The sequence below is a fragment of the Megachile rotundata genome, chromosome 11, assembly GCF_050947335.1.
Source record: "Megachile rotundata isolate GNS110a chromosome 11, iyMegRotu1, whole genome shotgun sequence".
In the NCBI taxonomy this organism is placed as follows: domain Eukaryota; kingdom Metazoa; phylum Arthropoda; class Insecta; order Hymenoptera; family Megachilidae; genus Megachile; species Megachile rotundata.
In genome coordinates, this window is record NC_134993.1 from 14,552,515 (window position 1) to 14,567,826 (window position 15,312).

General features: G+C 35.7%; 2 protein-coding genes and 1 long non-coding RNA gene across 8 annotated transcripts in view; 1 reads left to right on the forward strand and 2 right to left on the reverse strand.

Moving 5' to 3' along the window:
* The window catches only part of fng (Fringe glycosyltransferase), a 72,479-nt gene extending 66,877 nt beyond the window's left edge, over positions 1-5,602 (reverse strand). Inside the window, exons 1-3 of the mRNA XM_076536946.1 lie at positions 4,715-5,602; positions 4,054-4,290; positions 72-120 (exon numbers count right to left, since the gene is read on the reverse strand). Of these exons, the coding sequence (XP_076393061.1) occupies positions 72-120; positions 4,054-4,290; positions 4,715-4,978 (550 nt within the window). The 5' untranslated portion in view covers positions 4,979-5,602. The remainder of the gene's footprint in view (positions 1-71; positions 121-4,053; positions 4,291-4,714) is intronic.
* Positions 5,603-5,731: 129 nt separating this feature from the next.
* On the forward strand, positions 5,732-10,690 carry LOC143265354 (uncharacterized). The gene is made up of 2 exons (XR_013039820.1): positions 5,732-5,856; positions 6,082-10,690. It is a non-coding gene; the product is annotated as an uncharacterized LOC143265354 (long non-coding RNA).
* l(3)mbt (lethal (3) malignant brain tumor) lies at positions 6,257-14,768 on the reverse strand. Of its 6 annotated transcripts, none has more exons than XM_012293342.2 (17): positions 14,672-14,768; positions 11,788-11,995; positions 10,845-11,139; positions 10,513-10,752; positions 9,806-10,434; positions 9,579-9,738; positions 9,338-9,509; positions 9,082-9,262; positions 8,813-9,011; positions 8,519-8,736; positions 8,225-8,453; positions 7,954-8,143; positions 7,761-7,882; positions 7,307-7,679; positions 7,159-7,233; positions 6,766-7,075; positions 6,257-6,679 (listed from the first exon to the last, which is right to left on the reverse strand). In XM_012293342.2, exons 1-17 carry the CDS (start codon positions 14,695-14,697, stop codon positions 6,554-6,556), a joined length of 3,753 nt encoding a protein of 1,250 aa, XP_012148732.2. In that variant the 5' UTR covers positions 14,698-14,768; the 3' UTR covers positions 6,257-6,553. The 6 variants fall into 6 exon arrangements, with proteins under 6 accessions (XP_012148732.2, XP_076393049.1, XP_076393048.1 ...); XM_076536934.1 differs by lacking the exon at positions 14,672-14,768 and adding an exon at positions 14,486-14,635; XM_076536933.1 differs by lacking the exon at positions 14,672-14,768 and adding an exon at positions 13,090-13,313 and having other exon boundaries at positions 6,766-7,027.
* Positions 14,769-15,312: the final 544 nt, after the last annotated feature.

The window sequence follows — 15,312 nt, forward strand, 5'->3', positions numbered from 1 at the left end:
CCCAAAAAGTTACAGGAATAAACATTACACGTTAAATCGATTATGAAAGAAATATAAAGTGAAATACTCACTGGTTTGGTTCTGGAAGTAGGGATCGTCGCGGTCAGTGAAGAACCACGTCTGAAAGAAAAACAGAAGCAAGATTAAAATCCGCTGTCACAGCCAGTTAGATATTTGTTGCCGAGTCGATGGAGCGGACCTAATGATCGAAGTGTTGCTCACGTACTGGCGTGTCATTGTTCAGCCGAGAACAACGCGCACCGCGTACCGATCATAAATTTCGATTTCTTCCGTTCGATCGGACCGGATCGACTCCATCTACGTTCGACAAGATCGATAAGTACGAGCTCGGTCTTTTTCAGACCACCGAGTTTCACCTTTGTTTCGACAGAATGAAGCTGTACGCTTTTACTGATATTTAATGATACCTTTGATAAATACACAATTTTAAATACTAGACATTAAGATACAATTTTTTTGAGACACAATTTTAAACTGTATTGTTACAGTAAAGCATTGATATTGCTTTTTGTGAACCATAATAATAAATACAATAGTGGGTGCCTTAAGCTCCCATGTTTTTTTATAGCTCGACTAATTAGGCAATTTTAATCCTGTACACTTATTATTAATCCTTGATTACATTACTTTAATCCTTGTATACATATGCACTTCCTCTACCTTTGAATGTAATTTGTATGGAAATTTTCAACCCCTACAATCCCTAATAAAAGTTATTTCAGATGTGGGGAATCCTCCGAAAGGCACCTTAGAACTAAGTCTCGTTTCGTACTCTCGATCCGTGCAGTGCACGTGTTAGTCGCCTATTTTTAGTTCCCAAGTTCCCTTCAGGAAGTGAACGGCTGCAAGAACGTCGGAAAGAGGGGAAACAGTAGCGCACCAGACGTCACGAGCATTGTCTCGAGGATTTTCACGCGGTGCTCTTTCGAAGGAACGCGAGACGATTCCCAGACGCGTTTACCAAATTACGAAAATTCAACGAACCGGTGCCAGTCGAATATTTGCTTGTATCACAAAGGAAGAAACAATTCAACTAGTAGCAAATCACCCTTACAAAATAAAGAATGAAGATAAACTCTGGCAAAATGGAATCGAGACGGATGTCCGGTACAATTAAAACGACGAAGAAGGTAACACGTAAAAAAGAGAAAAAAATGAGCAAGCCCTCCGTCAGCGTTCGTGGAAGAACACGAATATCCGGCAAGAGAGGCTAGAAAGGAAAAGAGACGAGAGACGTGATGACGTCAGTGGCACCGGCGTCGCGTTACATCGACATAATTACGTTAATCCACGCACGTACCAAGTGGCTAAAAGGCACCATCTACGGGCTCCCTCGTTCGATCCTCCTTTTGGCCCTATTTCCACTTTTGTGAATGGCAACTTTGATATTACTCTGAATAGGGTGAAAACCTACTGAAAATTTTGTGGAGATAAATAGAAAATAACGAGGAATACTTATATTATGATCAGAAGTACTCATTCGTTGAGATGCACTCATTGTATGATTAGACACTCATTCTATGAGAAGTACTCACTGTGTGATCAGAAATACCCATCCTATTAGAAGTCCTCACTGTATGATCAGAAGTACTCATCCTATCAGAAGTACTCATTGTATGATTAGATGTATTCATCCTATCAGAAGTCCTCATCCTATGATCAGAAGTAGTCATCCTATGAAAAGCACTCATCCTATGATCAAACGTATTCATCCTATGAAAAGCACTCACCCTATGATCAAAAGTATTCATCCTATGAAAAGCACTCACCCTATGATCAAAAGTATTCATCCTATGAGAAGTACACATCCCTATGATCAGAAGTACTCATTCCTTGAAAAGCATTCATCCTATGATCAAAAGTACTCATCCTTTGAAAAGCATTCATCCTATGATCAAAAGTATTCATCCTTTGAAAAGCATTCATCCTATGATCAAAAGTACTCATCCTTTGAAAAGCATTCATCCTATGATCAAAAGTACTCATCCTTTAAAAAGCATTCATCCTATGACCAAAGTACTCATCCTATCAGAAGTACATATCCTATGAAATACTCCAGGTTCCAAAAAGCAACAATAAATATCAAAAATATCTGAAAAAGAAAATATATCAACATAAAATCCTTGCAGAATAAAAAAATGAAGATCATTTCCCAACGGATATCAAATTAATTTCAAGATCTGATTGCACAAAAATAAAACCGCACTTTCAGTCGGTAAAATTACGCCCAGCGAGTAATATCGGATAAATAAACGTTGTAATTGAGCAATCATCCGTGAACGATTCAGAAGCGAATACCTTTTCTAAATTGAAGGGTTGGAGCGAGTCACTGAAACTAATGACGAACTTCAATCGACCATCCTTTGCTGGAGACTTTTCCTTGAAATTGATTTTTAAAATCGTTGTCGAATCTGCAATCCTTTATAAATAAATTAAATATACGTTCATCAATTTTACAAATTTCAGAAATATACTAGTAAACGAACAAGATGGCCGCTAACAAATAAGATAGCCGTAAAAAACAAGATGGCCGCCAACAAATACGACGGCCGTAAACAAACAAGCTACGCCATCAAAGATTGATTAATTCTGTAAAAACTGAAAGTCTTTCTATTTCAGTTAACCTGTGCGAAAGTAGTAAATTATCTAGATCCACCATTTAGCGAAGAGACCGTGAAAACGAACGAAAGTTTGCCGACATTGAAAGAAGTCGATTTGCATTTTGAACGAGCCTTCTACCGTGTAAAACAATTCAGAGCTCCAGGCAATGATCCGTTTCCCTACCTGACCCTTCCCTCGCGGTAAATCATCTTTCGTAAATTGGATCGTGAATTCGAGGTACCGTGAAATGAAACAATTCGATGCTAATATTTCGAATGTCTGAAAATAAAGGATTGTACACGGAAGGGAATTGAAAAATGAACAGCGCAAATTTGGTAGACACCGAACACTAAGGAATACCACTGTAAGAGTTGCAAAAACAATAAAGAGCAGAGGGATCCTTTGTGCTCGAATCAAGTTAATCGCCGTTTGTTTCGCAAATTACACGCGATTAAAGCATCGAAATCGGCGTGGTATCACTGATCCGGCGATTAAACGATCGCTTCAGTTTCAAGGAAGATTGTGGGTGAATCGAATCGATTGAAGAGGGTACAGATCGATGAACCGTGAGCTTGTAGAAAAAATATTTCAAATGAAATTTACCGGTAAATCGTACGCGTCGTTTACTTTGGTTTTAATCTATAAGCCTCAACAGGCCTTGAAAAGTATCGTGCCTCGAGAAGATAAGTGCTCCGAAATTGCCTTCTGGGTCCAGAGTAATTCTTGCAAATACGCGATTCCCGAGAATCTGCGGGTTTGACCCTGCAACTATCCAGTTCCAGGAAGTGTCGCCGAACCGGGAGAGAAAGTACAATGCATGTAATTAGTCCTGGAGATAATATCGCGAAAGTTGTGCTACTCGTTCTGAACCGAGGATACACCTTCGGGAATCAGCCTACACAGAACTACGTTCTCTACAACGGACACGCAGTGAACCGACTGATAAAATTCGTTTGTTCCGAGAACGAATCCTGTGTACAAACAATGCAATCGTGCACAGTGTTCGTCACAAGTGTGGACGGTAATAACGAACGAGGAGCACAGAAGAAACGGTAAAACGGAAATACAGAGAATCTCGTTCCCACGAGAACGTCAAGCTCGTATATGCTCCATCGAACGGTAACAAATCGCACACAGGATTGTTCCCGATGACAGAATTCCAAGAATTATTACCTTTGTGATATTTCCACTAGCATTTAACTAACTAGGGTTTTCCTAGATCGTTCCTGAAATCCTTCAAAGTCCTTCTAATATTTCGCAATGGTTTTTACTAATCTTCTAAAGTACTACGTTTTTCCTAATTCTCTTACTGTCTGTCAAAGCTTCTAGAACATTCGATGGAATGTTCGATTTTTCCATAGTCATACACGATCGGTTTAAAATGTCAATTACAATTACCCTCTAAATTACGCTTAATGATTAAGAACTTACCTGATCTTTGGCGAATTGAAACCACGTGCCGATGATCGCTGGCAGACGAGAATGATGATAATGTTTTGTAGTCTTTACGCTGATGAACACGTCGTCGAGATTGGTGGTGAACGGTGCCATCGTCGCCGTGGCGATCGCAGGTGTCACCGATGATTCCTCGCTGATTATTCTCCTCGGGGCTGGCACTTCCACGAGCACATTTCGACTGTTCACTTCGACCGTCATTTCGTCAACCCACTAAAAACGACGCGACACTTTATAAACATCGCACGCGGCAATTCGATCGACGACGGTTCGCGGAAAAGGCGCGAGCACGTGCACGTTAGTGCGGAACGTTTATCCTCGTTCCTTGCATCGAAATGAAAGCAAACTAGTCGCGATATTACACCCGATACACGTTCGATTAACATAACTGGCTGCCGGTTCGCGGTTTGTTACAATTATTTTGCGCGGGATCTTGCACTGACAACTAGTACGCGGAACCGCCAAAATTGAGCGTCACCTACTACGTGAATCAATTGACGATATAAATTTTGCAAAACGATATATCGATTCGATCGATCGTTATGACGTCATGCCGTTCGAGTACGTAACCGTCAAAATTTTTCGATTTAACATTTAATGTTGAGATACGCTATGATAAAAAATTGCTAGGACTCACCTGACGCGGTGCAACGGCCTGATAAAGGAGAATTGTGGCGTAAGCGGTGGCGAGAACAAGTGCCAACGCCTGAAGGCCTCGTCTAGTCGGCAGGCCACGGGGCATTTTAGCACTACCGGTGCTGGTGTATCCCGCGCCAATCACCGACAAACGAGACCGTCCTTCTTCTTCGTGATTTTCACGCTTTTCTCGTGCATCGACGATCAACGGCAACCACCCCACATCGTTCTCCTCCTTTTGCCTCGTAAAAAATACGCCAGTCATAACATACGACACTGATCACTGTTCCTTTTCGCTCCCAGTACCCTTTCGACTCATCGAAAAGAGACGCGATCGTTTGTTTTCGATATTTCTTTAAATCGAATCTTCTCGCGCTAAACAATCGCAACTGCGCATGTCAACGAATCGCGCGAACTGTCCTCGATTCGTAATGTATGATCACGAGTCAAATTTGTCCTTCGCGTGTACGTTGTCACTTTGTAAATTAATCGCGAACAATGCGCACGGAATTTTTGCGCGCGATATTTCGTACCAAGTTTCCAAACACACTGCCAATATCATTGTTTCGATTCTCTGTTCGATCAACGTTTCGATCGGTGCGATCACAGTGTTTGGACCGTAGTCCGTGAACGAATAAATTTGCGTTCCGAATTTCTGTTTGAATCTTCAACGATTTAAACGATCGTATTCCGTATCGTTTAATTAGAAGAACCGCTAGTTGCAAATACAGGATGTCGGGCAACCTGCAGCAGCACGACACCAAATGTTTAATTTGACAGTCAAGTGGTTTCTGTACACGAGAACGCTTTCGTAAAACGAAGGTACACGAAGAACTGCGAGGCAACACACGCACGAGAGAACCCCCTGTTATCCGGCGCGCGACAAACCACCGACTGAACACATGGCCAGTCGCCCTGACTACGCTGTAAACATCGCCATAGTAGCCACTTCGCTGGCCGGCGGTAGTGGGGAGTGGAGCCGACGAGTGACGAGTGGCGAGTGGCACGATGACGGGAACGGGAACTGAGAACCATCGAGTAGAAAGGGATAACGACTATTTAAATGGAGCATTGCCCCTTTCCTATATTGCCAACAATTAGCATTTCACCAAATTTCTATTTCATTATCGAACGAATCAATCGGTATGTAACACACTATTTTATCGATATTATGTTTAATAAAATATGTACATTATTTTGTAAATATTTTGGACGGTTAAAGATTGTTGAAGGTGAAATATTAATTTACAATGTAATGTAAATATCTATGTTCATGAATTTTTATTTATGTATTTTATATATATATTGCACTATAGCATTTATCAAAAATAGATAGTCTTACTTTGTACTAATAAATTCATTTTACAGAAATTGGAACAAGCATTGTAGGTTAAGAAAATTACTTCAAGACATTTTTCTTATTTTTGTATTACAATATTTAATTATTAAGATCATTAATATTTACATTTGTACATGATCGAATGCACTTCACTGTATAAGAAAAATTAAAACGGACAATCGTAAGTACTTATCATGCGCGTAAATTCGAGCTATGCTTATATTTTATAAAGTCGGGGGAATCGTCCATTTCAATTTTAAACACAATTGTCTTTTCACTCTTCGACGATCGATCTTTCGTGTCATTGAATTTAAAAATTCCTTCTTTGTTTTCTCTTTCTACTGATGAAACCAACATCCCTAATCTCGATAGAAAATATGTACCTTTCTATCTCGATGATTCGTTAAAATTCTCAAATAAATATGTTTGACATTATCATCGCGATAGCTGCCACTTTACACTTTGCAATATCCAATTATGTGTGCGTTCATCGCACAACATTCATGTTGCCCTCCGTCGCAGAAGAACTATACTATTGTATAATTTAATAGCAGGGCCAAGACGTAATCCCAATAACGACACCAAGTCCTCTTGAGTTAACATTAAAAATGCCTCTCCATCAATATTCTAAAAGCAAAAGAACCGATTAGCGACAAAATTTACATAATTATATTTGTCAAATACTTTCGTCGACTTTATCATAATATACGTACATGTTTCCTGAAAATATTTCCAATTTCTTTACAATTGGGCACGCTCTGTATAAACTTAATAACTTCCTCGTTCGACCACCTTCGGGGATTCGTATTTTGCTTCGCTACTACCCTGTTTAAAGCGTTGCTATGTTTTGCCCATATGTGTGGTGCATCCGGTAATGGATTATATCCAGGATTATACACCGATTGGTACAATTCTGTACGCAGCTGCTTATCGGGCATATTTGCGGCATAAGGTATCGAAGTTAATGGCGAGTCGCTATAAGTATTTGATAGAGAGTATAAATTCTCTTCGGATATCTGTCGTCTATAGAAATATTACCAAAATCAATAATGACAAAGCTAACGTTTATAAATAGAAGTCACGAATAAAGTGAACAGTTGACAAACCTTTTCTTTCTCTTCCTCAAAAGTTCATCGTCGTCTGTTTGTCCATCGCTGTGATGGTGTTTCGATCTACTTAACCTGTGAATTAGAAATTGTTAATTTTCATCTACATTGGAAAAACGTACGAATACAAAATATTTATGCGACGTACTTTTCTAGATTTTCAGGCCTGTCATGTTTGTCGAAGAAATCACCATCCTCTTGCTTAATATCTTTCTCAGTCTTCGTTAAGCGTTCGTCCGAAAAGAATGATTTCTCGAGTTTCTCGAATTTCTCAGACTTTTCCATTTTTATTTTATCAGTCTTTTCTGTTTTTGGTTTATCTTGTACATCGTCCTCAAAATCACACGTTTCATGTTTTAAATTGAGCCTATCTGACAACTGCCTAACTTTATGAAGATTTTGAGGTGAATATGGACAACCAGACGCAGAATTGTGCGTAGCATACTTAGGTCCTTTTACGTGCCCTATTCCCCTGCAACCATAGGTTCCACACTCTGGCCTGTCATTCAAGTTATCCGGTGCTGTAACATCAAATAATATAATATAAAAATATAAGTTACACACGAACAAAAATATCAAACTCCGAAGCTAATTAATCTTACTCAATGGTGGTTCCAAGGGATGACCAGTTTTCAAACACCAGCCCATAGGATGTATATCCGGAGAATCGTCGTCGACCCAGTAAGCGTGATTTTCTGGCCACCCATCAAATCGTATTTTTAACCTGCGACGTAAAAATATACCTAATGTATCTGCACCAAACAAAAATCATACGTACACAAAACATATACGCACATGTGATCTTTTACATCTTCAACCGTTGCTACCCTTATTAATTGAGGTACGCGTTTATCGACTGCTTCGAGTTTCATTCCACGCTTGAATCCACAAGGCGGCCGTTGTTTAAAAGCTCTAGCTGGGGCAACCATAGAATGAGTTTCTCTAAGATATGCATCCCATGTGAAAGATTTTGGGTCTTTATAATCTGAAACAACGAAATTATTTTTAGAATATGAGTCATTTTTCAAAGAGAGTTGAAAATTCAATTAAGAATATTTTGTCTTACTGTTTGGTGGTGTGAGACTGTGACCATTGTGATGACACCATCCTACAGGATGAATGTACGGAGAACTTGCATCGGCCCAATAATCGTACACTTCGTCCCAAGAATCGAAATGTACCAATATGCGAGAATCCATTAGGCCTGCTATACTAGCTACACAAACCAGCGAAGAATGTTTTCTATCTACCGCTTCCAATTTCATTCCTACGCGGAAACCAGTTGGAAAGACCGACTGAAAGAAGCAAATATATATCTATTACCATCAAAATCATTAACATAATTAAATATAATACTCACACTTTTATTTGAAAATATATTTTTCGGTGCTGCGGTAGCCTTGCAAATTTTAAGATACGCATTCCAATTAAAATTACTAGCTACATAACCCTTCGGTGGGTCTAATCGATGTCCATTTTTCTCTGACCATCCAGCAGGAAAGATATCCATACTGTCTGCATTTACCCAAAAATCATAATTTTCTGGGTATCCATCGAAATGCAAACGTATTCTGTAACCTATTGCAAATATCAGTATAAAATATGCTGCGTAAACAGTTACTCGAATGCCAACCAGTAATGTTCTACTACTTACCTACTACTTCAACGACTGTAAGAACACAATAACGTGACGGATGTTCGGGATCTATTCCTTCTAGTCTCATGCCAACTTTGAAATGGTTTTTAGTGTATGGAAAAGGATCCTTGAACAGCTTAACAGGCGCCGCTTTTGCTTTACAGTGCTCCAAATATTTAGACCATGAAAATCCAAGTTTTCCTGTCTGCCAAGGATACTACATACAGAGACACACTTATAAGCAGTATGTTTCAATGCATTCAGAAACATGATTCGGTTGTACATACCTTAGATTCGGTGGAATCTCCTTGGCTCTCATCGTCCATAGCTGTAATAGTATCTTTCGTATCTTCATCCGTTTCTGATTTTATTTTATCTTGTACTTTTTCCTCCAACTTTTCGTCCGTTTCTTTAGACTGTTGTTGTTCCTGCAATAACTTTTTACGTTTCCGTTTCGCACGTAAATCTCTGCAAAAACGTGTACATATAAATATATATATCTGATGTCTATCAATTCTTATAGAAATTGACCGAACAACATACTTTAAATCTTTCTCTTTTCGTATTGCAGGTTGTTTCTTAGCTTCTATTATTTCTGTACACGATGGACTACACGATATTGGACTTTCAAATTCTGCTGCTAAACCATAGCACCCACAACCTTCACAATGATACATTGTGTCAGCCGAAATAGTCCTAGATTTCCTATCATCGGCTGAAAATAAAAATAATTTAGAAATATATGTATAAAATGTTCTGAGAAAAATAACTATTTGTTACTCACGTTTCTTCTCGGCATTAATATTATTCACAGTTGGGGGACTGGATTTTGAAGAATTTTGAGTCGAACAAACGTTTTCTTTATCACCAATACTATCTTTACTTTGTTTGTTGGTTTCATCCTCATCTACTACTTCCATAATACCGAATTCGTTCATACAAAACTATAACAGATGCGTGTTATTTCAAAGTATCAACTAATTTATAACTTTTTAATATACCTCACCATACCTTTAAAGTACTTCCAGGAAGTGTACCGACACCATCTTTCCAATCTAATACTTTTGTAGCATCGAAATTTGAATCATTTGTATGCGTTGTATTTAAATGATCCTTTAAATCTTCGTGATTATTAATTTTAGAGTCTGTTTTATTGTCTGAAATTGACTCAACACCACAATTTGTGCGTGTTTTAATAATTTCTATTTTTATATCATCATCCATATTTGTGTTAGGAAGTTTTATACTTTTATCTTCACTAGGAACTACTTTAATCAATGTAATATCATCATCATTTTGAACTTTTTTGTCCTTGTCTTGCTCTGATTCTGGACTACTTAGAGCATAACTTACATCAACCATACTTTCCTGAGGGGACTTTGAAAGATTTTGTTTTTTCAGTCTCTTTTCGGTGGATCCTCTTAATATATTACTTATGGTCTTTTTTCTTTTCTCAGGCATATTAATGTCATCCTTTTTTGGAATAGGAGTAATGACAGCTGAATCTGGATTTTCTGTAATTTTTATACTGTCTGTGGAATTATTATTTCCTTTATTTGCATTTAATAAACTCATTTTTGCAATAGGATGTAAAGGCGGTGGATGTGTGGCTGAATTTGTTGTTTTGGACTCCCGTAAAACTGTAATATAAGAGAGAAAGCTATAGTTTATTTGTATTTAAAAAGAATATAACACGAAACATATTTTCAATTATGTACCTGTAATAGTTCCTTTGTTATCGCTGTTAATTTGGCCATTATTAATTTTTAAATTAAACATGCTAGATTTAGTAGGTCCACTTTGTTGAGGAATACTGACAGGTAATAATAAATTTGCCATGTGTTTAGGAGGTTGACTTTGAGATCCTGCGGTTGTGTTTGTTGATGTCTGAGCTAATTGAGATATAACTGGTGCAATTACCAATTTTGGTTTAGCTATTTGAGTCGTTGTTAGAGCACCTAATATCACACATTAATAAGTAAATTTAAAATTATCCCATTGACAAGTATTTTCTGCTACTTATACATTTATCGATAAGAACATTAATTACCTGCTGGAATAACAACAGATTCACGTGACTTGTTGGGTTTGATGAGCGTTCCAAGATATGCAAACGTATGCTTGCCAGCTTGGGTATTACTTTGATTTCCCTGAGAAGTACTTAAGGGCACAATCTGAGCAGTAGACGTATTAGACTTTCTGAGCAGAATATGTTTCTGGCCTTGCGAAGTTGTTGTAGTACTAACAGTATTAATTGGCCGATGAATTACAATATGTTGTTTGCTTTGGGAAGTAGTAACCTGACTTGGCCCTTGTATAAATACTTTATTTTGCCCAGTGACAATCTAAAACAAAAACAAAACAAGTAGTCCATTAATGATCCGAAAGCAATTTACATATTCCAAACAAACTACTTTACAAGTTCTGACAAGGTTTATCAACAGAAAGGAATTGTGTAAATTAGTGCAATTTAATGTAACTTCTTACCTTAAAAAGCACTTAAGATATTTTGGATTAAATATGTTAAAAATATTGAATAATTCAAAAAGTTAATGTTTAATGTAATCTGTTGTATTGCACTTGTACTTCACTGTAGCAAATATGTTACTACAAATCTATATTTACTGTAAAGTGGCTCATCATTCAATGCTACCACCTACATATGAAATGTAATAAGATTCACATTTATACATGTACATCTTATATTAGTTTATACATGACACTTTTAAAATATACTTAATAATACATCATTAAAAGTTCTTAATTATTTTTGTTTTAATAGAATTGTAGGTTACTATGACCTAAATACGTATAACTAAGTGGTTTATTATGCCACATAGTGTAATATATTAATCTACTTATATAATAGTTAAATGATAGATATTAATATTCATAAAAAAACTTAATGTAAATTTTTTATTGTCACACTGAATATGACATAAGCATAAAATAAATCCCTTCAAAATATTGAAATATGAAGTTTATCAAATTACCTGATTATTGACTGGATTAATAATAGCAGCAAGTTGTGTTGCATTGGACGAAACCATGGCTTGATTTGTTGTTGTCGGTGGTGCAGAACGCAATTTATTTTGTTGAATATATAATAAAGGCATAACGGATGTTGTTGGATCATCTGACTGTAGTGTCTCCGAGTTACTATTTTCATCTATATCATCTACTACAATTTCTTCTTCCATTCTATAGAAACAATATAACACAATGTATTTTACAGATATACAGAATAAATTTTTATTATAATTATCTAACTGAATCATTTGATGAGATTAAAATGTTTGAAATTTCTATAAATTTTTACATGTTCAAACTATACTTCATTGTTATAAACAAACACGTGGTTAAAATGTTAAAATGCAACAGTAAAGATATCATCAGATTTCATTTGCATGTAGAAAGAGTAGATCTGTAAGATTATCATGAAAAGCTTATTTATTTAACGAAAATATTGAACACGAACTAACAAGGAGAAATGCATACAATAAACTAAAAGAACAAATGTATCAGAAAAAACAAATCGTAATTTTACAAACCTAACAGTATATAATGTCTTCTATCACGGAATAGAATTGTTACCAGTTACATAATTCGTGAATAATCATAAACTTTTATAAGCTCTGCGGATAAGGTTCAGTGAACTAAATTTTAATATAATTTGCAAACTTTAATAACTAATGCCGATGTATCGCAGATAGGCATAACTGGGCGTCAGGCAAATCTCTAACACAATTTGAAAGGCGCGCCGAACTATTATATCTGAGTAGAGTTATGTTATTATTTTTCACGCTTTCAACTAGATTGGTGTAGCAAGAATTTATTCCACGCATTCTATAGAACGCTAAAAATTGTTCAAACAAGCAGTTTCAACTGTTACAACGCGAACACGTTCGTTCAAATACTTTTACAAATCGTTCGTCGCGCATCACGAATCACTCGAAGAACACAACGCGCACGCACTTTTCGCTGGAATAAGAGGCTACATGAAACTATGAGAAACTGATCTTTTCCATGAAGATTACTAACGCGATGCAAATAATTAATACACTGGGACGTGAAAAATAAGCCAAATGCAAATTTTACACGTTTTTAAACGATTATTTTCACATATCTTTTAAGCGTTCGAGCCTTCGTTCTCTGTACGCTACAGCTACGTCCTTATAGGCTCCAACGGTAGTAGCGACGGCGCAACAGGCCGCTAGCTATTGGTTAATCGTTGTTATACCGAAGAATAAGTTCACCATTTCGACCAATCGAAACGTTCTCGATATATTACTAACCGCATCTGAAGTACAGATTTTTCCTGAGTACGAGTCATTTTGAAATCATTCAAGGATCGTCGTCGATCGATCGATAAGTATATTCGACGCATTAAAGCTGTTTTATGTAATCTGATGTTCCAACAAAATATCCGCGTTATAGCAATACCTCGATCAATCTCCCGCGCAAAATACCAACAAGGAAAGAACGTCCAACTTTCGTCCTGCTGATCAATGTGTGTTCAGTCAATATTTTTTAAAAAGACAAATCACGAATTTATCGATGTTTCAAGAAATGTTTTCAGTTAACTCTTAATAATTCAGATGCAGTGTTGCATTAATGATTTTTTCAAAATATGACGCGGAGAACGTTTCTGATTCACATTGATTTCAGCCACAGTTGCATATTAATTTTATTATTCCATTTTTTAAGCTTTGCGTTGAACCAATGGTAGCTGGTATTCCCGTGACGTCGTAATATTATCGTAGTTCGATTGGTTAAACGAATAGTACGTGTTCGTAGTAAAAAGATTCTGTCTTTAAAACTGCAATTTTAACGAATTAAACAAAATTAATAAATTTGACATTTAACATTTCCCATTATATTATATGCAGTAATATTGTTTCTTATCATTTGTAGAAAATGCTAATTAAAGTATTCTTTCGTCATAACAAATAAATGCCCAGGTTTCGATTTCGATATACTTCTACATTAACCTCTAAAATATAAACGCGAACGTTTATAATGCTCGATATATTGTCGCATCATATTAATAAAATTGCAATTAACTCAGATTATTATTACAATGTATAAATTGTATATATTTCGTTTGAAAAGTATATGAATTACAAATAAGCAGTTGTCACTTCATAATTTATGAAAAGTGTTACTAATTCATAAATTTAATGTAGATTAATGATAACGATAACAATACGTTATGTTTGCAGTTCACAAATTCTTTTAAATTTATGGAAACATTATAAATTGAATAATCCTGAAAACAACTTTTCAATCGTTAATTGTTTTTATAACACGAAGATTACGAATACTTTCGTTATTTTGCAAATAATTGCAAATTACATTTTTATTTAATATTTAATCTGTACGATATCGAGGTTATTTAAAAGCTTTTAAATATAATAAAAAAAAATTTTTCTTCTTCTAAATTTAACCATATAAATTAATCGTTATGAATATGTAGACGTAATTATTATCAAAGCACCAAAGTCACGATTGTTTGAAGTATTTCTATATAAATGGAGGTAAATTAAAAACGGGATATAAACAAATATTATCATGGAAATTGAACTATTATCTATTAAAAAGTTTGCACATACATTCATTCATAAATACTTTAAAACTTTTTTCAAGTATACCAATGCGAGAAGTTATGGGAAGCTTTATAGGTATACTTACTAGGATAAGTGAATGTTGGTCTAACGAATTATGAGCGGTAATTTTAAGGATATATTCTATTGAACAACAACCGTGAAAAAAAATTAGCCGATTAATAAGGATCTGAATATTTACTGATGTCGCTATTATATTTTACACGCAAACAGCACAATGTAAACATAAGAAATTATATGATAATAAACTCACGTTTTAAAGTTGTCAGTCGCCATCATATGCGAGGAGACGGTATCATTTTAAATGCGCATGCGCATCGACCTATGTTGCTTCTGCTGTAAAGACACATTCACATTTGTACATTTGGAATAGAATAAGATAAAAATGCTAAGTACTCGAAAAATGCATGTTTGATAGCATGTAATAAAATTTTATAACATTTTTTCATCTTTTGCTCACAAAATTAAATGTTTTTTCTACTTACAGCTCGTATAAATAAAATTTCAATTATATTTGATTTATGTTTGTAACTATATGTATAAATCTGGGAATGATTATGATTATAATTTTTTTATTTTTGCATGTAAAACGTCGCACGATTACAACATTATTTTATTTTCATTTTGAAAGGTAGTATTATAAATTTTCAATATAAATTATGTATGCGTTGGTAATTTAAAATTTAATCTCACATATCAAGAATTAAATGTTACGCTCTTCGGTATCGATCGAAATAAAAAATAGAGATAGCATAACAAATTTAATGCAGGTGACGAACACATTGAAACTCGTATTTTGTGTTTAGCTCGTGTAAAGATAAAATCTTAATACTTTTAACAGTAAAATTTCATAATATTCGTATGTTATACGTTCGTTAAATTTTGTATGACTAA